A 25,515-nucleotide genomic window follows, 5' to 3' on the forward strand; every position below is an offset into this window, starting at 1 on the left:
CGGCTGCCTCCAGGCCGCCCGGCCCCGCCCCACGTCCGGCCCCGCCTCTCCCCTGCCCCCCGCTGAGCTCCCCGCTCCCGAGCGCCGCGTGCCTCACGCGCGCCCTCTGCAGCTGAGGGGGAGAAGGTGCAGCCTGGCGGGCGGCCGCGCGGCTGGCCCAGGCAATCTGCAGGCGACCGACAGCACCACCCTTCTGGCTGGAGGACCCGCTGCGTCAGCCAGTTACGCACCTGCTGAGCATCTGAGTGTTGCAAATCTGAGCCCTGCATTAATGAAAATGCGTAGGAGCTACCAGCCAGAGCTTCACGATCCCTTCCCTTGGGCGGGTCAGGAGAGGTGATGCTACTCAGATCAGGGCTGCTCTACAGCACGTGGAAGTTGCCTGGGGCATCTGGTACCTTCCCACACTGAGAGGAGGACGTGAAGGCAAGAGATGAATAAATATTTTTAAGCCCGCATACCAGTCCTACAGTCTTCTCTGTATTTAACTTTCAAGGTGCTCTCATCCGGTCTTGTGGTTTTAATTACATCCGTGTGCTCATGATTACAAATTTTTTATCTCCACCTTCCAATCATTCTCTGAACTTCAAACTCATATATTGAAATATACACTTGGCATCACCAGTTGGATGCCAAATTAGCATCTCAGACTTAACGAGCAGAAGTCATCTCCTGATCATCCTTCATAAATGCACTCCGACCAAGTTTCCCCACCTCAGTAAATGGCATTTCCATCCTTCCAGTGGTTCAAGCCAAAAACCTTGGGGTCAACATTGACTCCTCTTTTTCTCTCACACCCCTCATCCATTTTGTAAGCAAATCTTCTTGGCTTTACCTTCAAAACATCCAGAATCTGACCACTCCTCTCCCACGTGACCACAACTACCATTCTCTCTTGTCTGAATTATTGTGATAGCTCCCTAACTAGGCTGTCTGCTACCATCCCTCTTCCTCCTCAATTCCACATCATTTATTTTTGAGGCAACCAGAGTGATCTTTTAAAAAATCTAAGTTAGATCATGTCATTACTCAGAGTTTTGCTTCTGGCAATGATGAGTTAGTCTATGTGTGAGCAATTCTCTCACTGAGAAAGTTGGGAAAAAATTTTAAATCAGATAGTCCTCTACTTGAAACATCAGAGAGTTTCAAAAGCAGCAAGAACTTGAACCACTGAGATCCTGACAAGAAAGGCAGCCCAGAATGGCACCCCTTTCCCATGAAGCATTTGATAATTCCAAAGCAATGACTGAAAGGGTGAGAAAATAAGCAGGGCGTTAGGCATCTCATCGGGCTGGAGAGACAAAAAATTGGAGTTTAGGGATCTGCTAAGAAGAAGGAGCTGGTAGACACTCTAGACTTTCAGTTGGCACCCCAAAGTGCTACATCTTAGGAGTACTGGTAACGGGAAACAGACAAGCTCTCCTGAGGACTGAAGAGCAGCTTTAAAGCGCAATAGAAAATCCCCTCTGGAGGAAAACACCATCATCCAGGGTCAACATTATCTGTACAATATTTCATACACAATGTTGGGCACTTAATTTAAAAGGGGGACACACAAAAAGAATTCTCTTAGAAACTAAGAGAAAAAGACAGAGAATAGAAAAAGTAATAAACAGGGAGAAGATGCAGATAATGAATTTTAAAGACATATTTTAAATAATTGTGTTTAATATCTTCAAGAAATTGAATGACAAGATAGAGAATTTCAGCACAGAAGTGAGAAATTGAAAGAATAAAATGGGCTTTTTAGAATTGGGGGGAAAACCCACAAACTAAAACTACGACTGAATAGATGGGTTTAATAAGCGAGTCTATGAAGCTTAGCAACTTCACTTTCATTTTTCACTTTCATGCATTGGAGAAGGAAATGGCAACCCACTCCAGTATATTTGTCTGGAGAATCCCAGGGACAGGGGAGCCTGGTGGGCTGCTGTCTATGGGGTTGCACAGGGTCGGACACGACTGAAGTGACTTAGCAGTAGCAGTAGTATGAAGCTTAAAAAAAAAAAAGAAAGAGTTAGTGAACCTGATTAGGGATCTTAATAGGTCAAAAAATATGCAAAATGAAACACGAAAGATAAGAGGAAATAATGTTCAGAAAAGAGACTAAAGCACATAAGGTACTATGTGTTAGAATGTTCTAACATACATTTAACTGAAGTATCAGAAAGAGAGGGAAGAGAAAAAAAGAAGCAATATTTTAAAATATAGTGGCCAGGAATTCTTCAAACCTAATGAAAGACAACAACTCATAGAATCAAGATACTTTATGAATATCAAGCAGGGTTTCAAGAAAAGAAAATCATACCTAAGCAGATCATAGTCAATTACTAAGAACTGAAGACAAAAATCTTGCGAAAAATAGAGAAAGGAGATATATATTATCTGCAAAAGAGCAACAGTAAGATCAAGGGCTTATTTTCAAACAATGGAAGATATCTGAAGCTATCTTCAGATATCTTCAAAATGCTAAAAGAAATTAGCTTCCAATCTAGATTATATACTATCCAGTAAAGATGTTCTTCAAAACTGAAAGTAAAATACAGCCATTTTTATAACAAACACTAAGATCATCAGCTGACCTACATTAAAGGAAATTTGAAAAGGAGTTCTTTACATAGCTGGAGAAATAATCCCAGATAAAACTGTGAGGATGTCTGAAGGGATGCAGAAGAATAAAGGGATTAATATGTGACTAGATATAAATAAATAGGAACTGTATATAACAATGAAAATGATGTCTTCTGAATTTAAATATTTGTAGATACAGAATTAACATATATACAATAATAGCACAGAAGAAGAGAAGGAGTAAATAGCACAAAAAAGAGACGGAATGAAAATATGCTGAAGTTCTAGCATGGAGTGGGAATTGATAAGAGTACCTGGCTTTAATAAATCAAGAATGCATATCTCTAATGCATATCTCTAGATTAGCAACGAAAATAACAGAAAAAGAATGAATAACAAATTAATGGCCGGGAGGAAATGGGATAATAAAAATACTCAAAAGAAGTAAGAACAGAAAGCAAAGGATCATACAGACAAATAGAAAACACATAGTAAGATGATATGTTTAAGCAAACGGAAGTTGTTTGTTTTTTTTAAACAGCAGTTACTGCAAATTTGAGTGGAATTTGATATATCCTAGATTAAAAGACAAAGATTGTAGACAGGATTGAAAAATAATAGTTGTTTGTGCTTCAGTAAGACACCTTAAATAAAAAGACACAGAAAGGTGGAAATTAAAATGATAGAAAGATTTATGCCATATAAATAGTACCTAATAGAAAATTGGTGTAGTTATGCATATATTAGACAAAGTAGATTTTTAAAGCAAGAGGCATTACTAAAGGTAAAGAGCAACATTTCTTAATGATGAAAGAATCAATCCATCAGTAAGTTATAAAAATTCTAAATTTTTATGGTCTTAAAAATATAGCCTGGAAATATACAAAACAAAATGACAGTACTAAATGGAGAAATAAATATAATCGGAACCTGAGATTTTTAACACACTCCTCTATATGATAGGACAAGCATATAAAAAATAAAGAAACATTTTTAGCAGTTTGAACAACACAATGAACAAACAACATAATCGATGTAAGTAAAACACTGCAGGCTATACATCCTTTTGGTGCAAGGAGAACATTTATTATGTACTGGATCATAAAGCACATTTCAACAATTTCGAAGGACTGAAGTTCTACAGAGTACTATGTTCTATGATCATAGTGGAATTAAGCAAGAAGCCAAACGTTACTCATTGGTTTGGCATACAACCAAGACCACAACTGAAAGCTCTATAAAATCACAAATGCTTGGAAACCTCATTTATGGTGATAGAAATCAGAAGAGGGGTTGATTTCAGGGTGGAGGAGATTGAAAAGGAGCAAAACAAGACTTTCTGGGGTGATGAAATAGCCTATTTTTACTCTGACTTGCATGGACATATGCATTATTTAAATTATACTTCATTTTTTATAAAAGCTTCTGTTTTACAGAAATTTTCAAACCGATGGAAAAACATGGGCTCAAAAATATCAAGCAAAATTAATTTAAGCAATGTATAAAAATATACATCATATCAGAGTAGATTTATCCCAGGACAATTCAGGGTGTTTCACTCCATGTTCAGATTAGTGGATGAAAGGAATTCCATCAACTTGATGAATACTGGAAAATATTTTATAATATTCAATACCCATTCATGGTTAATTTTTTTTAAATTTAGCAACCTCAAATAAAAAGGAATATCCTAAACTTAATAAGACATGTCTCAAAACTTGCAGGAGCATTATAATTGAAGTCAGGGGTACAATGACGACACCTGCTCCTGTGACTCCTACTTTATGTCGCAGGAAAACCAGACTGGTTCTTGTTGGAAAGGAAGAGTGAAAATGGTCAAGAAGGAAAAGGCAGCATTGTTGAATATAGACAGTTCAAGGACACTTCTAGAATACCCAGAAGAATCAACTGAAAAATAAGAAAATTAAAAATTAGAAAAAGGTGATTAAATATAATAAAAATAAATACCAGCTTTCATACATAAAAACAATATAAGGAATGAGGATAAAGGGGGAATTTTCTACTTGCAATAGAGAGAAAAATAAAGCATGCAGAAACAACCCTAACAAAAAAACATAAAGCATACATTTTACTTTATAGCTATGTAGAACATAATTATTCTGGGACACATAAAAGGAATACATAGCATGTTTTTCAATGAAGAGTTTAGATTCTATAATTCTTTGTTAATCAATCAACATATTTAACAGAATTCTAATAAATCACTAAATGATTTATTTTGGAATATATTAAAATTATCCTGAAGTTTATTATGAAGAATTTTCAAATGTGAACAGCTAGGAAAATTTTGGAAAAGAAGATTTGTAAGATGAGAATTGTTCTAATAGACACTAAAATATATTATGAAATAAGACAGCTCAGTATAATAGAATGCATAGTTTTGAGTTATTCTATTTACAAAACTGAAATAGGTCCAAAATCTTCTAAATCATTAATTAAATTGATTATAAAATAAATTACTTAAATATAAAGAGACTAAAATCTGGAAATAAATTGTATATAACAATTAACTGATTTCTATAGCAAAAATAATTTCTAAAGCCATGGGAGAAAATCTCAAAGGAAACTATTTGACTACCTAAAAATTCAAAATTCTTGTATATATTTTAAAAATTATACACAAAACAAAAAGAAAGACAAACTGGGAAAAGTTTTACTGGCAAAAATGGAACCCCACTAGTCAATTTATATTCCTTTGATTTCTAGCAAATTTGAACATTTGATATGAATTTATTAAATTTATCCACTTAGAACAAAAGTTACACCCTATGTATATAAAGAACACATAAACCAATAAGCAGTATGGCAACACTATGTTAGAAAGAGGTCCAAGAAAATGAAAAGTAATTTTTAAAGGGATAAATACAGTGAACTCATATCAAATGTTCAAATTTGCTAGAAATTAAAGAAATATAAATTAACCAATGGGGCTCAATTTTTGCCAGTAAATTAGCAAAAAGTTTTAACATAATTCAATACTCATCATTAGTGATAATGGACGGAAAGACAGAAGGAAAAACACATAAATGTTTTTTATTTCTTTCTTTTGTTCTAATCTGTATTTTTCTACCTTTCCAAGAACTCAGGTAGCACTTTCTACAGAGTGTCTAACCTGATTCTGTTAATACTGGTGTAAGATAGAGTCTGGCCTACCTGCTTTCATATCAACCTGAGCTTACCTTTATCAAATTACATTCTAAATGTATAATTTTCTATTTTCCTAGAGAGGACAGAGACTGTTTATTTCTGTATCTCAGTGTGTATAAAGTGAAACTCCATAAATATTGATAAATAAATGTGCTTGAATTGAATATGCAACACTCTAAATATCTCTTTGTAGGAAATAATTAATGAATTATGATATATCTACTTGATAGTTCTTTATGCAATACTTTTACAGAGATTTAATAAACTGGACATGGAACAACAGACTGGTTCCAAACTGGGAAAGGAGTATGTCAAGGCAGTATATTGTCATCCTGCTTATTTAACTTATATGCAGGGTACATCATGAGAAACACTGGGCTGGGTGAAGCACAAACTGGAATCAAGATTGCAGGGAGAAATATCAATAACCTCAAATATACAGCAGAGAAGGCAATGGCACCCCATTCCAGTACTCTTGCCTGGAAAATCCCATGGACGGAGGAGCCTGGTAGGCTGCGGTCCATGGGGTCGCTAAGAGTCGGACATGACTGAGCAACTTCACTTTCACTTACATGCATTGGAGAAGGAAATGGCAATGCACTCAAGTTTTCTTGCCTGGAGAATCCCAGGGAAGGGGGAGCTGGTGAGCTGCTATCTATGGGGTTGCACAGAGTTGGACATGACTGAAATGACTTAGCAGCAGATAAGCAGATGACACCACCCTTATGGCAGAAAGGAAAGAAGAACTAAAGAGCCTCTTGATGAAAGTGAAAGAGGAGAGTGAAAAAGTTGGCTTAAAACTCCGCATTCAGAAAACTAAGATCATGGCCTCTGGTCCCATCACTTCATGGTGAATAGGTGGGGAAACAGTGGAAACAGTGACAGACTTCATTTTCTTGGGCTCTAAAATCACTGTAGATGTTGATTGCAGCCATGAAATTAAAAGATGCTTGCTCCTTGGAAGAAAAGTTACAACCAACCTAGACAGCCTATTAAAAAGCAGAGACATTACTTTGCCAACAAAGATTCATCTAGTCAAAGCTTTGGTTTTTCCAGTAGTCATGTAGAGATGTGAGAGTTGGACAATAAAGAAAGTGCTGAAGAATTCATGCTTTTGAACTGTGATGCTGGAGAAGACTCTTGAGAGTCCCTTGAACTGCAAGGAGATCCAATCAGTCCATCCTAAAGGAAATCAGTCCTGAATATTCATTGGAAGGACTGATGCTGAAACTGAAACTCCAATACTTTGACTACCTGATGCCAAGAACTGACTGTTTGGGAAAGACCCCGATGCTGGGAAAGATTGAAGGCAGGAGGAGAAGGGGACGACAGAGGATGAGATGGTTGGATGGCATCATTGACTCGATGGACCTGAGTTTGAGCAAGCTCCGGGAGTTGGTGATGGACAGGGAAGCCTGATGTGCTGCAGTCGACAGGGTCGAAAAGAGTCGGACATGACTGACTGAACTCAACTGAATAACACTGCACTGTCTGGCAAGTCAGTTCAGTTCAGTCACTCAGTCGTGTTGGACTCTTTGCAACCCTATGGACTGCTGCACGCCAGGCTTCCCTGTCCATCATCAGTACCCTGAGCTTGCTCAAACTCATGTCCATCGAGTCAGTGACGCCATCCAGCCATCTCATCCTCGGTCATCCCCTTCTCCTCCTTGCAATGACAATTCATTAATTATTTCCTACAGGGAGACATTTAGAGTGTTGCATATTCAATTCAACCACATTTATTTACCAATATTTATGGAGTTCCACTTTACACATACTGAGATACAGAAATAAATGGTCTCTGTCCTCTCTAGCAAAATAGAAAATTATATACTTAGAATGCAAACTGAAAAGCTGTCTTGCAATGACAGCTATAAAAAAAGAATGATTCAAAATTGTTTCTCAGTTCAGTTCAGTCGCTCAGTCATGTCCGACTCTTTGCGACCCCATGAACCGCAGCAGGCCAGGCCAGGCCTCCCTGTCCATCACCAACTCCCGGAGTCCACCCAAACCCATGTCCATTGGGTCAGTGATGCCATCCAACCATCTCATCCTCTGTTGTCCCCTTCTCCTCCCTCCCTCAATCTTTCCCAGCATCAGGGTCTTTTCCAATGAGTCAACTCTTTCCATCAGGTGGCCAAAGTACTGGAGTTTCAGCTTCAACATCAGTCCTTCCAATGAACACCCAGGACTGATTGCCTTTAGGATGGACTGATTGGATCTCCTTGCAGTTCAAGGGACTCTCAAGAGTCTTCTCCAACACCATAGTTCAAAAGCATTAATTCTTCTCCACTCAACTTTCTTTCTAGTCCAACTCTCACATCCATACGTGACCACTGGAAAAACCACAGCCTTGACTAGACAGACCTTTGTTGGCAAAGTAATGTCTCTGCTTTTTAATATGCTGCCTTGGTTGGTCATAACTTTCCTTCCAAGGAGTAAACATCTTTTAATTTCATGGCTGCAATCACCATCTGCAGTGATTTTGGAGCCCAGAAAAATAAAGTCAGCCACTGTTTCCACTGTTTTCCCATCTATTCACCATGAAGTGATGGGACCAGATGCCATGATCTTAGTTTTCTGAATGTTGAGTTTTAAGCCAACTTTTTCACTTTCCTCTTTCACTTTCATCAAGAGGCTCTTTAGTTCCTTTTCACTTTCTGCCATAAGGGTGGTGTCATCTGCATATCTGAGGTTATTGATATTTCTCCCAGCAATCTTGATTCCAGCTTGTGCTTCCTCCAGCCCAGCATTTCTCATAATGTACTCTGCATATAAGTTAAATAAGTAGGGTGACAATATACAGCCTTGACGTACTCCTTTTCCTATTTGGAACCAGTCTGTTGTTCCACGTCCAGCCTAACTGTTGCTTCGTGACCTGCATACAGATCTACTGTATATTTTTTAAAGTGCATTGAAACAGGTGACGTTATTACACTCAAATAGTGATTCTTTTTGAGTTATCTATTGGTGAGTAATTTCCTTTTATATTTTGTATTTTCCAAATGCTTTTGGTTGGTTGTATATTGATTCTATACTTAAGTGAAAGATTTTAAGCTTTGTTTTTAAAATAAATATTCCATAGTTGAGCCATCCAGGCATGAAATATGGTTATTTTAAACAGAGTTCATTCCTACCCGGATGCTCCCTGTCTTTTCATCTAGTGATGGGGGATTAAGTCACATTCTCTTTCTTCTACTTCAAATTAAAGCTTGTTGTATGTCTAAACTTTGGTTATTTTTAAAATACCATAGCACTGCCTGGGAAATTACATGTAGGTTATAGATCTAAGCTCTTTGAGGATGCATATGCCTTTGAGATCAACATTTCAAATAAATAACCTTTGACACCTCCTATCAAAGAAAGATTGACTTGTACTTCTCATGTTGGTGCCAAAATTATATAGCATTTGGGTCAAATGTAATGACCATTTTTCAGTATTTAGTTTAGGAAGAATCACCTGACAGGATCATCACTTCTCTCTTTTCCTTGGCCATTTAGCCTTTCTAAATAAGGTTGACATTTGAGAGAATGACAGTTGTTCTGCCAGAGTTATATAAATTATATAAGATAACTTTGGAGAGCAGATAAACTCACACACATTTGAGGATCTGAGAGATTTGAAAGTACATGGATCTGAGAGAACAGAAATGAAGCACAATGTCACAGTATCACTCAACAGCTGTTTGGTCAATGTTGTGAAATCTAATGAAATCATTAGCTAGCGAAATTCCAGCTGAGCTAGTTCAAGTCCTAAAAGATGATGCTGTTAAAGTGCTGCATGGAATATGCCAGCAATTTGGAAAACTCAGCAGTTTTCTTGTCCACAGGACAGGAAAAGGTCAGTTTTCATTCCAATCCCAAAGAAAGGCAATCCCAAAGAATCTTCAAACTACTGCACAAATTGCAGTCACCTCGCACGCTAGCAAAGTAATGCTCAAAATTCTCCAAGTGACGTTTCAACAAAACGTGAACCAAGAACTTCCAGATGTTCAAGCTGTGTTTAGAAAAGGCAGAGGAACTGGAGATCAGACTGCCAACATCCGTTGGATCATGAAAAAGCAAGAGTTCCAGAAAAACATCTACTTCTGCTTTATTGACTATGCCAAAGCCTTTAACCGTGTGGATCACAACGAACTGGAAAATTCTTCAAGAGATGGGAATACCAGAGCACTTTACCTGCCTCCTGAGAAATCTGTATGCAGGTCAAGAAGCAACAGTGAGAACTGGACATTGAATAACCAAATTGGGAAAGGAGTACGTCAAGGCTGTATATTGTCACTCTGTTTATTTAACTTATATACAGAGTACATCATGCAAAATGCCAGGCTGAATGAAGCAGAAGTTGGAATCAAGATTGCAAGGAGAAATACCAGTAATCTCAGATATGCAGATAACACCACACTTATGATAGAAAGTCAAGAGGCACTAAACAGTGTCTTGATGAATGTGAAAGAGGAGAGTGAAAACCTGACTTAAAAGTCAACATTCAAAAAATGAAGATCATGGCATCCGGCCCCATCACTTCATGGCAAATAGGCAGGGAAACAATGGAAACGGTGACGGACGTTATTTTTGGGGAGCTCCAAAGTCACTGCAGATGGTGATTGCAGCCATGAAATTAAAAGATGCTCGCTCCTTGGAAGAAAAGCTATGACCAACCTAGACAACATATTAACAAGTAGAGACATTACTTTACCAACAAAGGTCCATCTAGTCAAAGCTATGGTTTTCCAGTAGTCATGTATGGATGTGAAAGTTGGACTATAAAGAAAGCTGAGCACCGAAGAATTCATGCTTTTGAACTGTGGTGTTGGAGAAGACTCTTGAGAGTCCCTTGGACTACAAGGAGATCCAACCAGTCCATCCTAAAGGAAGTCAGTCCTGAATATTCATTGGAAGAACTGATGCTGAAACTGAAACTCCAATACTCTGACCACCTGATGCTAAGAACTGACTCCTTGGAAAAGACCCTGATGCTGGGAGAGATTGAAGGCGGGAGGAGAAGGGGAAGACAGAGGTTGAGATGGTTGGACGGCATCATTGACTCGATGGACCTGAGTTTGAGCAAGCTCCTGGAGTTGTTGGCAGACAGGGAAGCCTAATGTGCTGCAGTCCATGGAGTCACAAAGAGGCAGACACAACTGAGTGGCTGAACGGAATTGAATGTGCTTTGAAATATTGGTAAAGGGGCAAGTTAATTCCCAAATGAAAACTTTCTATATGACTTCTGAGGTGTTCATTGATTAAGAAAATTAAACACCTTAGAATATGAAGAACATATGTGTATGTATAACTGAATCACTTTGCTGTATAGCAGAAATAGACACATTATAAATCAACTATATTTCAATAAAGTAAAATAAAATAAACCTCTGAAAAATAAAATAGTTAACCAATTGAAAAGAAAGAAAATTAAACACCTTATTAGGTGTAGATAAGCTAATGAAAAGCAAAAGAAATATATTCATGAGCTGAATGAAATTGTCTGTAATTCTATGTTTTATAGTGTAAACTCTAAAAGGAACATGTCAGCTCAAGACAGAAGATGTGGATCCACTTCAGATCGGTTGAAAATGTAATATAACTGGTATTTTACTGACTGCAATGTTTGGAGTTTTGAATTATTATTATTATGCAAAACACATAATAGATTGATGGAAAGCTTTGAGCAAGAGGCAACAGCATCCTCAAAAGAGCCTCCACGTCTCAGAAAGAATCAGTGGCATAGGAGCCTAGATCCTGTCTCCTAACTTCTCCTTTAAACACTCATGAATAAGATGCCTAGAGGTAATAACTGCATGAGCTCTAGAAAATAAAAGGAAAGAAAAAGACAATCATATAATGGACTCTAGGATTAGTTTCTACAATTTACAATTCTGAGGTCTGAGGACACAGATTAGAAAACAAGATTAATTAGATTAATTAGCATGCTTACAAAATAATTTCTGATGATCTCCTCTTGGGAAATGAAAGTCAAGATCAGCCTTTTATAGTCTGCAAAGACTCTGGAAACACAGAAGTAATTGTTGTGAACTGGCTCGACATAGGAATGCTTTCATTCCTAAATTCTGTTTCCTATGCAGATAAGGTTGTTTAGCCAGAAATAACATTTATTAAATCCCTAAGGTATTCTAGGCAGTGTTTAAAAAAATTTACCTGTACTTTCTCGAGGCCTCAAAATACATCATCTTGATCTGTAGATAAAAACATAATCCCAATAAAAATCATCCCAATAAATATTCTTGTGGACATTGACAAACTAACAGATTTAACGTTCATATGGAGAAGCAAAAGACTGCAAATAGCTAACACAATATTGCAGGAAAGCAACAAAGTCAAGGACTGACACTGCCCAGTTTTAAGACTTAAACTGTTAAAAGTGACGATAATCAAGATAGTGTGGTATTGGTGATGTTAACAATATGGTGGAGTGGAAGGTTCCCAGCCCACATTTCCCAGGATCTAGGAAGGAGGCTGTGAGACCTCAGCGCAGCCCAAGTCTAAGCAGGACCACCTTGATAAGGCAGGCTGGTGCAGGCTGGCAGGCCTGGTGACTGAGGTCCCAGCTGCGAAGCAGGAGCAGCCCTGTTCCTCTGTGGACCTGGTTGTAACTTTCACTTATTCGCCCTTCATTCATTTATTTGTCCTGTCTTTATATAGTTCTGAGTTCCTGACCTATATTATTTTCCTTTCATCTAAAGTATTTCATTTAACATTTCTTTCACAGCAGTCTACCGGTGATAAATTCCCTGTTTTTCTCTGAGAATTTTTTTTCCTGCTTCATTTTTTTCTTTTTCTTTGACCTCACCCTGTGGCACGAGGGATCTTCGTTCCCCAGTGAGGGAGTGAAAACACACCTTCTGTGTTGGAAGGTGTAGTCTTAACCACTGGACCACCAGAGAAGTCCCCCTCTCACTTTTGAAGGGTAATTTGCAGTGTACAGAATTCTAGGTTAGTGGATTTTTTTCTCTCAACCCTTCAGACATTTCACTCTACTCTCTTAATTTCTGAGGAGAAGTTGGACATAATTACTATCTTTGTTCCTCTATAGGTAAGGTGTCCTCCCACCCCTCCTAGGCTACGGGATCTTTTCTTTTATCTTTGATTTTATGTAATTTCAAAATAATATGCCTAAGCGTATTTTTTTTTCCCCCTGCTTTGGTTCTCTGAACCTCCTGGATCTGTGGTTTGGACTGATATGAAATTAGGGGAAATTTTCAGTCATAGCTGTTTCACGTATGTCTTCTGTTGCTTTTTCCCTTCTCTTTCTGGTATTCCTATTACATACACATTACATCTTTTTGAGTTGTCCCAAAGATCTTGGATATTGTTTAGTGTTTTATGGTCTTTGTTCTTTTTGTTTTTCAGTTTTCAGGGTTACTACTGAAAGATCCTCAATTTCAGAGATTCTTCCCTCAGCCATGTCTACTAATAAGCCCATAAAAAGACATTCCTCGTTCCTATTACATTGTGTTTTATCTTTCTCAGCATTTCTTTCTCATTCTTAGGAATTCTACTCTCTTCTCACACTGCCCATCTGTTCTTGTGTGTTGTTTATTTTATCCATAGACCCTTAGTATAATAATCATAGTTTTTTAAAATTCCCATTCTGGTAATTTCAACACCCTTGCTATGTCTGGTTCTAATGCTTGCTTTGTCTCTTCAAATAGTGTTGCTGTTGTTTTCCTTTTGGTATGCCTAATAATGTTTTTCTTGATAACAAGAAATGAGCTGCTGTGTAGAAGGAAGTGCTGTAAATGGGCCTTTAGTCATACGATGGTCTGTGGGGAGGGGAAGCATTCTACAGGCCCATGATCCGTCTCAGTCTTTTATTGAGCCTTTGCCTCTGGACTGTGAACTTCACAAGTGTTGCTCAGGTTTTTTCTCCCTCCTTAAGTGGGAAAGTGTGCTGGAGTTTGCTATTTCCCTCTTCTGAAGTCAGTTAGGCTCTGGTAATACCCCAATGGGTTAGGGTCTGTTTGGCTAGGTTCCCCTGTAGGCTGGACTTGTTAAAAAGAACAAAGTGCTCTGGCATGTTTCAAAATGGTTCCTTTCCCCCTCCCCCTGCCAGAAGCTTGAGGGTATTTTTCTCTGATAATTACTGTGGGAACCTGGTTAAACTCCTGGAAGGAAGTCTCCCAAGACGGTGGGGACCTCCCTATGACTAAATCCTCCTGGAGTTTTTCACTCTCAGACTTGTTCACATTGAGTTTCCTTCTCCAGCACTGGCTTCTGTGGCAATTTCTGAGTCTTTGCTCTGATCAGTCACTACTCCTGATATTTGCCCAACTGTCTTTCCAATCTTGGGGCCACAGTTGACTTCGTGTCTTTTTCTCTCTTATGGATTCAAGAAGTGTTGAATTTTCAGCCTGTCTTTGCCTTTTTTGAGTCATCAGGATGAAGTGATGACTTATAAGCTCCTTACATGAGGAACTGGAAACTGAAAGTCTTATTAATTTTTTACAGCCTGTATGAATTCATTCATTTATTCAATAAAATACTCAGTGATTAATTAATTAATGAACTAAATGAATTCATTGCATTGATATTTAGCCAGAACTGTTTTAGGCTTTGGTGCTATAAGGGTAAGCAAAAGAAGTTTTCCTGGAGCTTCCATTCTTATGGAGGAGATACAATAAACAGATAGAGATATAAGGTTGAGAGAAGTATGAAAAGAACATGAAACAAGAAAATGAAATTGGGAGGGATTGGGGACTGTGCTTCAGAAATGTTGAGTATAAAAGTCTCTCTGAGAAGATGACAGATGTGGAGAGACCTAATGGAGAGAGAAAGAGAAACTTGCAGACATGAAGGAGAAGAGCATTTCAAGCAGAGCAAATCATGACTGCAAAGGCTCTCAGGTGAAAACATGTTTGGGTGTGTGGCTGGGAGAGAGAGGTAAGAGGTAAGCAAGGTAGCCAGAGGCATATCATGTAGGCATTTATATACTGATGAGAAACCACTGGAGGACTTGAACTGGAGAGTGATGTGATCTAACACATGTTTTATAAGACTTATTCTGGCTACAGTGTGGAGAATAGACTGCAGGGTGCTGAACTGGATCCAGAAAGGCCAGCTAGGAGACTATGACAATAATACAAAAGGGAAATCACTGTGGCCTGGACTAAGGGAGGTGGCAACGGAACTGGTGAAAAGAAATGGAAATTCTTTCCAGGTAGTTCCAGCTGGAATTGCTGGTGGATTAGATGAAGAGCTTGAGAGATGGAATCTTTCTGCCGTTTCTCTGAGTCTTGGATCAGGTGTGTGTGTAATTCCATCACGAGAGGGGCTATTACTTTTGCCAAGGACCAGTGTTCTTGATGTGGCTTCCAGTTTGTTGTCACGGGTTTCAGTTCATCCCTGCGAGCTTCCTTTTCCTCCCCTGCTGCAGATCTGGCTTCTCTTCCTGATTCAGACCAACCATTGACTGTAAAAGCTTCCAGAGATTTATTTACCAGCTCTAAGAGCTATGTAAGGTCCATCCCTATAATAAAGTCCTTATTCTGCATCACTCAGAGTGACTGCTTCCCTGATTAAAACCTTAACTGATACAATTTGATCTGTTTATCTGTCCACTGAATAGAGATATTCATGAACCAGTTGGATATAAAATATAAGAGATATTTTAGTGATATCCATGATTTGTGGCTATCTAGTCTTTTTTTTTATTATCCTATAATAAATAACTTTTAAAACTATTGTCTTCTAATTGCATTGCACTGTGTTTGAAGAATGTAGGAGTATAACTTCTTTGGCATTCATTGAGTTGTTTGTAGTCTTTATTTAGGAACAGTCTTTTGTACTTGGGAAGAACGCATATTTTCTGGATAAAAGATTTTATGGGTATCCACACAACAGGTAGGATATGGATTATCCATAAAATCCTTAAGAACTCTTAAAAATGAAGAGAACAAAACTGCAGGTAAATATTGTTGGGGAGTAAGAAGGTCATTACATATTTGTAAAATAAATAAGCCACCAAGGAGACCCAACTGTCATTAACTTACATATTCATAATACACACTCAAAATAAATGAAGCTTACTGAATTACAAATTCAAAGAATTTTGATTTATAAATTATTTCTAAAATGAACCAAAACAAATAACAATAATTAACAAATCAAATCACATTTATGTGTGTGTGTATGTTTCTATACCAAGGAAAACAAACTCTACTTCTTATAGCAAAAACAGATTTGAATGACATTGACTAAGCACTTACACATCAACTTTTTGGGGCTCAGCATTCTCAGGGTAGAAGTTCAGAGTTCTTATCTCAACCTAATAGTTTAATCCACAAAATAAAAATCAACTGGGATTTCCCTGGTGGTCCAGTGGCTAAGACTCCTCACTCCCAACACAGGGGGCCCAGGTTCGACCCTTGATCAGAGAACTAGATCCCACGTGCTGCAACTAAGACCCAGCGCAACCAAATAAATAAATACTTTTAAAACATCAACTGAGCAATATTTGCTTTTATCATACAATTATGACAAAACTACATTTTATAAACATATGAAAAATATAGATTCACTTAGTTTAGAAGCAATATCTATCAAATATTGTGAGGTGATGCACATTTTCCTATAAGTTAAATGCTTAAAGAATTAAAAAAAAAAAAAAAAACAGAAAAAGGCACAGTATTGTTCTTTTCTTACCTGGCTTCTCAAAGTTTATGATTTTCTGTCCTGATTTATATATTCTATGCTTTCTCAGTCTGTCTGAACATTTAGAAGTAATTACTTAACACCTTTTAGATTGCAATATCATTTTAAGTTCTCCTTTTTTGTTCTATCTGGCTGTGGAGTTCCTCACATTTTTTATATTTTTTTGTTGATGAGCTCATATAAACCTGCTGATTTCTCTTCTCACTTCAGCATCATTATTAATTTGAATTAAACAGTGGCCACCAGGCATAGTGGACTCACTCGAAAGGTTAAACTAAACTTTCAGTACTTGGTTTCAAAAGTTATCCCAGTGAAGAAAGGATGCCTAATGATCTTTGAATTAGTTATCTATTGCCATCATAATGACGTACAACAATCATAAAATACCACTGGCATATAATCATGTCTCAGCTGGAGTTTGGCTGGGTGGCTTTCATGATCTTGGCTGAGTTTGCCCAAATACCTGGGGATTGACTGGCTGTTGGTTGTCTAGCCTGGTCTCAGCTGTGCTCCCTGTGTCTCTTACTCTCCTCTTATACCAGGCGTACACTCCTCAGGACAGGAGAGCAGCAAGAAAGAAAAAGAGAGGTCAAGCTTAATTCTGCAAGTGCTGTATAAGCCTCTGTTTGCAGTAAGCTGGCCAAAACAGGTGGGTTAGAATTTAGAATGCTTGTCTCCCTGCAGGAGGTGATAGTTGAGTTATAGGTGTAGTAAAGGCTGTGGCTATAAGTGAGGAATTGAGCCCACTTTATGAGATCTGCTATAATCTTAGAAAACGACACTCCCTATTGTACTGAATCAGCTTGAAAGAAGAGAAGCTTTTTTCATGGACAAATATAAAAGTTTGGGTAAAAGTCGTGACCCAACTTTTAACACATTTAAAAAGTAAGAGGTAGCACAATATTGTAAATCAACTATACTTCAACACAAAAAAGAAAATAGAAATTACATAACTATAATGGCAAAAAGAAAACTGTAATGTACACTCCTTGGAATAAAATGAAAAGAAATACAAGTTCTTGGGCATCCTGGGAGATGCCTAATGAAAGAAGTTTCGACACTCAGAGGTTCTAGACACTTAAAAAAAATGTCTTTGTATCTACGTTCTCCCAGGTCTTCAAGATGAGAAGGTTTTAAGGCTGATTTACTCACTTCTAGGTCCTTCTCTGTTTACTGTTTCAGTAAAAAACAACATGTTTCCCTCTTGGTGATAAATTTAAGTCACTTTTCCCAATTTTATACATGCTCAAATCTTGTCTCAATTATAAACACATCTTTGTCTGTCTTTTCTCTCCAGCAGAAAACAGCCAATGGCCCCTGTTCACTTTCCCCATAGCATTTTGCTTATTAATTATCATTATTTTACAATGACATCACTTCTTACACAAGAGCTGGGGTGGTGAGTGGGTGAGGGGCTGTGCATATTAAAAACAGGGGCCAAATTTCAAACAAAGGGGAAGAATGCAGTGTCATAGGCTGGACCATGGACTCCCTGAGGGCAAAGACTCCTGAGAGCAGAGCCCAGGGTGTAATAAGTATTTTAAAAATACTTAAAGGAATGAAGGCAATGGGTATGGGTGGCTGAGTACTTAGGCTCGGAAGTCAGGCTTCTTGTTCAAATCTTGGCTATACATTTACTAGGATAATAATATGAAAAGCTAGGATATTATAGGATCCTATACTATAGCTAGGATAATACATGAAAAGTACCAGTTGGGTTTTTTTTTTTAAGTAGTGAAAAATTTATTGTGATCCCAGTCATCTTCATAGTCCATTGATTAAACAAATACTATGATATTAATTTTCTTTAAAAAAGTGGGTATTTGATGTTTATTTAATTATTGGCCACATCTTGCAGCTTGTAGGATCTTAGTTCCCCAACCAGGGACTGAATTCAGGCCCTCAGCAGTGAAAGTACAGAGTCCTAACCACTGGACCACCAGGGAATTTTCAGTAATATTAATCATTGATTTACTATATTAAGCTATTTTATTTTATATTACAGATAAGGTACTTCTATTTAAATACTGCAAAAATGGCCATAAAAATGTTTTAATGTTTACTTCTGTGAAAAGCAAAAACAATAAGTATTTAGCTACAAGGGACCAATAGAATTTAATCACTCATTTTTATTAAAAAATTTTAAACTGAAATACAGTTGATTAAACTATTTTAAATAGTAGTAATTTATAGGTAACAATTTTGTTTCTTCCATGATTATCATTGCAATTAAAAAGCCTTTAGTAAATTGATGGTGAATCACATGGTTCTAAATATGCTAGTCTTTATTTATTATTACTATTACTGTTGGGACTGATGACAGCAATTAATGTGGCAGGAAGGAGGATGGCATAGATTGAATTGCATCCTCCAAAGTTAGGACTGGGGTCCTAACTTCTGGTACCTCAGAATGTGACCTTATTTGGAGTTAGGGTCTTTATAAACGTAATCAAGTTTAAAAAATGAGATCACAGGGTGGGCTGTAAGCTAATATGGCTGATGTCCTTATATAAAAGGGAAATTAAAACACAGACACACACACACACACAAACACACAGAAGGGGAGAACATCACCCGAGGATGAAGGCAGAGATCTCCAAGCCAAGGAACACAAAGCGTGCCAGCAAACCACCGGAATCTGGAAGAGAGGGATGGGACAAAATCTCTCTCTCAGCCTCAGAAGGAACCACCCCAGCATCACCTTGCTCTTGGACTTCTAACCATGTTTAAGCCACTCGGCTGTAATCCTGTTATAGCAGCCCCAGCAGACTCATACAGCAGGTGAATACTCACTGGCTGTGGATTCCTGCCTGACATCCACTATGGTAGATTTTGTTTCTGTTTCTTCTATTTTCCTGGCAAACTTCTGAAGAGTTATGCTAGCTTCAGAAGCCCAGGACCCCAAGGGATATTTTGTGACAGGGCATAACTTCTGTTCCCAAGATAAAGCTTAGTGGCTTGAGCAGATCACCTCTCCTGGTCTCTATTCCTTGTTTCCAAGATAAACTAGACAGATGAAAGTATCTAAGTGTCTGTCCCCAAGCTATAAACGTGATTCCTACCACACTGATAAAGGTGATACTAACTTTTTGTAACTCCATTTATTCTGTTAGAGAAGAGTCCTCTATATTTAAACCATATCTTGAGTATAAGCTTTGTGTGTCAAGGTTTTTGGTTGTTGTTTTTTTTTTCAGTATATAATTAATGAATTATCAGCACAGTGTACTGGAAAGGTATGGTCATAGAAATCAGGAGAGCTGAAATTTAATCTTGATTTCAGAATAATGGTAAGATTGAAACACAAAATAATATCATCTACCCCTCTTTGTCAATGATGGTCTAGGCTAATTTTTTTTCTTAAGAGAAAAGTTATTTTCTCTTATTTCTTAAGAGAAAAGTTGGAATGAGTCTAACATAAACCCAGCATGTGTATAAAAACAATACGAGATCTCTCAGGATTTTCCTTTTCTTAATTCTACCCATACTTTTTTCTAAGAATAAAATATATTTTCCTCAAAGAATAAATCAACTTCTGACCACCCAGTGAGAGTCACATGGTTTTCTTTTAGAAATTTGGAAGGAGATAAAAAGAGAACATCACTGTGGTATTGGGAGTCATGGTATATGCCACTGGACACAACATTTTTGTCTACGGCTAAACTTTGTCCTGGGGTCACACCAGGTATCAGGCTGTGGCCTGAAGCTTTGGTAGAAGCATCTCAACAGGTAGGGAATCAATAAGCCAGTGGATGCCTGGTTCGACAGAAAGGTCACTCGTTAATTTCACTCTTTGTGTGCCATTCTAAATGGCATACACCAGGAATTTGTTACAAAACCTGCGCTTGTGAGCGTATTATTATGCTTGTTTGATAAATAATTTTCCCAGGGGGGTACTTACCATAGCAGCTGGTAGTCTTCTGTGTTGTTTTATCGCCTATACTCAACGAGAGCAGAGGCGTGATACCAATTTCTGTGCATGACCCTAGCCTTCCGTTTGCAATAAGGAGCACACACAATGCCATACCAAAGTGTTTATTGACATTCCTTGAAGGTGGTAGGATGGAAGAGAAAGCTCGGCCTGAGTATTATGTGACATTTCTCTTGTCGATGGAAGCAAAATCAGCCCAAGAACAAGGACTTCTCCTGCTATTGTCTAGAACAAAGACTTGAACAAAATCATTATAGACATTTCTTTAGGTAAATTGGAAGCTGCAGGAAGGAGGCTAATGGAACAATATTTACTCTAAATACTACCTCTAGGCACCTTTTTTTTTTTCTACTAGAACAAAGGGACTACATGTCACTAACAGGAAAATAACACGTTCTCTTTTGGACCTTATGATGGTTGGAACATCTATCCTGGACTTTGATGATATAGTATTGCAGTAGTTTTAAGAATGAACACTGAAGTACATAATAGTAATAATAATAATAATAAAGCACCACATTTGTTATGTAAAGTTCTAACTACTTTCATTTGAAAGTGTTTTACCTTGACTGGGAAAACATTTGTGGCAACTGAGAAATTTTCTGAACCCAAATTTGGGACACGTGATTTGACACATGGACGGATGGTGCCACAGGTCTAACATTAGAACTGTTCTGGAAGGTCCAGCTTGTGGGCTGGTCATACAAATGCACTTACTGTTAAATGACGTATGATCGTGTGTTAGAAGAGAAAAAGATCGAGATTCTGTATATTCAAAGCCTGCCAACAAATTGTATACCCCTTTTTCTTAATTTTCTCTTTGAATGACAATTGTGATGGTAGTAAAAAACTTTCACAACCACGGTCAACTTATAGACATAGGAATTACAAAGAAATCAGTAGCTTTATAGTACTTCTCTTGACTCTGCAGAGTCCATTTCTATTTTTAGATTATCATTTTCATATAATAGAATAAAATGGAATATACACAAAATTATTATAATACTTCATAGTATTTTTGAAGCATTTTTCAAATTGACACATAAGTGTTCTCTTATTTACTTTTTTTTGGTCCCCCAATTAAAGGTAATATACTCTTACTAAAACTAGCTCTAAAAGATCTTGTTTTAGGGAAAGCGTGGTTCAAAAGTGATTAATTTTATAATGTGCCTCCATGGAGAAAACAAATACTTTAAAAATAAATTATACATGGTAACAAATGGGTGAGCTCTAACTTGCTCATTATGAATTATATGATTTGGGGTGGTTTGCACCTCCATATGGTAAAATTAAAAGCATAATTGAGTCATATAGCTGTTTTGTTATACATGTAATTACATATATATATATATATCTATATATATTATGTTGTACATATATTAAGTAAAGAAACATAATCTGGAACAAAGAGAAATAAAGATCTTTCCATAACAACTGTTTGTCGTCTTTGTCTTCCTTCCTCAGGGAGTCTGTGCAAGGCTGTAAGGGAAACTGGGACCCTACTAAGCACACTTCAGTCTTTCAGGGACTCTGACACCAGTATTTCTTTCCGAAATTTCATACTCTTACGAAATACTGTTCCTGTAATGCTTCTGGGATATATCTGAACCATGGTACTGGGCAGGGCAGTAGGAATAAGGAGAAATTAGTTGAAAACTACTCATGTCTAAGTTTTCTATCTATATATATCTTCTAGGATACCTTGTTCCTTCTGTACTGGGGAGAATAGACATCAGTTAATCTATTAACAGCTTGATTAGATATTTGTGTAAATTGTGAAGATTCCTGGGAACAGGTTCCATTTTGGAACAACTTTCTCTCTTGCCAAAGCCTAACATATGAGTCCTAAAAAAAAAGAACTGAATGCTTGAATTAACAAGTATTTACCTATATCTAACACCAAGTCCTAAAAATGAAAGATGCTCCCTTTACTAAAGATACTATTCTATATAGGATGGTGAAATGATTTGCATCATCCTTATGTCCTGATTTCATAAATAATAGCTCCACTGGAATCCATGACTTTCCAGATGCTGAGATGTGTCCTGAATTATACAGATCCCTTCGATTCTGCATTATGGAACTTACACATTCCATCATCCAATGTCAGTAAATATTCTTTGTAGACAACAACAGAAGGCCAGATTTCTGTAACATACATATTCCTTGATGGACCACAGGTCACAGCAGCAAGGGGTGCTGGGCATTCTAATTCCTACTAAAGGAATGCTTCCTTATGGAGGGCAGGGAACACAATCGATGCATTGTCCGGACACAAACCCACATGAACACAAGACATGGTTCCAAATGAAATTAACTTGCCCATGTTTCTCACATTTTCCCCTTGTTTAATATATATTGAAGGACAACAATGTAACATTTCAACATTTCTTTTCCCAGTGAAGAAAAACACTTTCTTTTACAACATATTTCAGACGACATGGATAACAACATTAGAAAAATAGCAAATGACCATCATGTTTGGGTTTCTTCCAAACGTAATCAAGAGGTCAGGCTGTTTCTGGAGCCTGCAACTGTTATTCTGAAACACCACGTTTACTGAGACATCTCTTTACTGAATGCTAAAGGAAACTGGATCCCTATTTGACACAAATCGGTGTGCCCCTGGGGGGTTAGGTCTCTGCTCCAGGAGGATTGCTATGGAGGAAGGAGATGTATTATTTTGCCCTTGATCCCTAACAAGCACCATCGCTCTCTGCAGCTTCTGATTTAGTGTGGTCCCTGTGGACAATCATATGTGAAGGAATTTGAACACCATGGTGAAGGAAAACTGAAAAGTAAACATGAAAAATAAAAACGCTATCAAAGTTGAAATAAAAGTCTGTTTGCCAAACAAGTAATTACTTGGCTTGAACAGAAGTCATGAGATTATCAGGACATTTTTTTTTTTTCCTTTGGGAAAGAGACCTGTGAATCAAACAAAGCAAAATAAAACTGTACAGAACCCAGGTATTCAGAGCAACTGAGTATGTCCTTCTAAATCGTCCTGATGTCCTTTCCCCCTTTCTCCTGTTTGCTTCAACACTTCTATACAACATCATGGGGGTAGAAGCCTCGTTGCTTATGCTACATAATGCGATCTCCTTCTTGGATGTGTGCACAAGTTTGTGCTTCCTGGGTGGTGGGTGTTCACAGGGGGTGTGTCCCCACCCCCAGACTTCTCTGAACTCAAGTCGAACCATAATCCCCACAACCATTGGGATGCCCCGCATTGCATCAGCAGGTGTTTTTCTTGCTGTTATTGTTGGTTGGAAAGTGTGATATTTGCACCATATGTCTAGGCTAGTTCCAGCTGATGGGACCGATGACACATACAAATCATGAGTTGAATATATCAAAATTTCGGTTTAGCCACTGCTGTTTTTGGATGGATTGGATGCCCAGGGAAAAGTAGAATGGGAAGAAAAGAAACAGTTGATCAGCTCCTATTCTGAAGTTGGTTGTTAGAAATTATTAAAAAAAAAAAAAAAATGGTGGTTCTGCTCAGAAGACATGGGTATAGAAAAGCTTGGAGTGTTTAATGCTCAAATTTCCCCTTAAATCATAGAAATGGAAGTAAACATTTATTACCATTTGGTCAAGTGTAGCATAACTTGCATTCATACTTCATTGTTAGTAATGGAGGTATGTGGAGATATACACAGACCTTGAGACAGCTGTTTTTTTAAATATTGCATACAGGCTAGCAGTTCATTGAAAGTAGAGGAGATAAGCCTGAAGGTTAGATCTTAGAAGAAGGCAATTCTTCATGCACAGCTCGTCAATCCTGATTTGGTTTGAAAAGGAAAATCACAGAATACCAAAATCAAAGAAGAGTTGACTCGGGGAAAGGGAAAGGATGATGTCACTGGCCAGGAAAATGTCAGGGAAGTTGCCAGTTTCTCATTCAAGTCCAAAGGTGCTGGTTTCTTCTACTGCCGTTAACAGCTTCTCATACAACATGGAGTACGAGGGATAAGGCGGGAGATCCAGTCGATTGAAGCATGTGTGTGCCCTGAATAGGGGAGAAAAGGCTGGTCAAGGTGTTTGTTTCACTGGTACAACTGGCGTGGCTCGTTCAGCGATCAGTCTGAGTCTGTGAGTCAAAAAGCGAACCAAAAGGGAGTGGACCTGTGTTTTAGCACCACCACGCACGTGCTGCAAAGAACCACAGCCTTTCAGATGCAAACAGAACAGTTATGGGACTAGAATACCTAGACCTGTGGGAGTCTGCATTTGGAAGCAAACCACACTACACTAGCACAGTACTAGCAAACCAGTGACGTTCTACAATTAAGAGATGAAGCCGGATGTAGTCAGTGAAGGAGGCAGAAAACATAATTAGTATTAGAGTCATATTTCCAAGTCTCCCTGCCCAACTCTGATTTCTGGGCTTCTGTAAGCCCTGTGCATTGACTTAGAGATGCCAGTGGACAGCCTGGAACTCTGAGATACAAAGCTCCATCAAGGCAGGTGTGTCTTGGAGATGGTCTGACTCCTTTACAGTTCACAGTGGGGCTTGTGTAGCCTGGAGCAAAGATGCTGCATTTCCAAGAACAGCTGCATTTGTGGGATACTCCTTCTTGGGGGCCAGCAGCATCCTAGAGCCACTTGCCCTGGATTCTGCTTATTTTGTCATGTTCATCATCCTATAGGCCCATCTCTGTGGGCCAGTGTCTGGCCTAGATGAAGAATGGCTTCCCCTGCCATGTGCCAATATGTGGACCAGGACTATACCCTGCTAGCCAACTAAATTGGTGGTGGCGGTGGTGCTTTAGTTGCTAAGTCAGGTCTGATTCTTGTGACCCATGGACTGTAGCCCTCTGCCCAGGCTCCTCTGTCCATGGGATTTCCCAGGCAAGAATACTGGAGTGGGTAGCCATTCCCTTCTCCAGGGGATCTTCCCAACCCAGGGCTCGAAACTGGGTCTCCAACTTTATAGGCAGATTCTTTACCAACCGAGCCACCAGGGAAGCCCGACTAAGTTAAGAGGGACAGAAAAATGCCAAGTGTGCTTTTGAAACGGGCTGAATTCCAAAAGCCAGGGACAGGATACAGGCAGACAGCATCTTCTTGATTTTCTTTATCTGGTCATTTTAACTATCACTCATGAGTGGAAATAATACAGAAAAAGAATCATCTATTTACAAAACAGTTCGAATCAGATTGATTCTATA

General features: G+C 38.2%; 1 protein-coding gene across 1 annotated transcript in view; it reads right to left on the reverse strand.

Moving 5' to 3' along the window:
- Positions 1 to 20,433: 20,433 nt before the first annotated feature.
- Positions 20,434 to 25,515, reverse strand: part of HECW1 (HECT, C2 and WW domain containing E3 ubiquitin protein ligase 1) — a 186,562-nt gene continuing 181,480 nt past the window's right edge. Inside the window, exon 25 of the mRNA XM_065939400.1 lies at positions 20,434 to 24,353. Within this exon, the coding sequence (XP_065795472.1) occupies positions 24,242 to 24,353 (112 nt within the window). The 3' untranslated portion in view covers positions 20,434 to 24,241. The remainder of the gene's footprint in view (positions 24,354 to 25,515) is intronic.

Source organism: Muntiacus reevesi, chromosome 6 (assembly GCF_963930625.1).
Source record: "Muntiacus reevesi chromosome 6, mMunRee1.1, whole genome shotgun sequence".
Taxonomy (NCBI): Eukaryota; Metazoa; Chordata; class Mammalia; order Artiodactyla; family Cervidae; genus Muntiacus; species Muntiacus reevesi.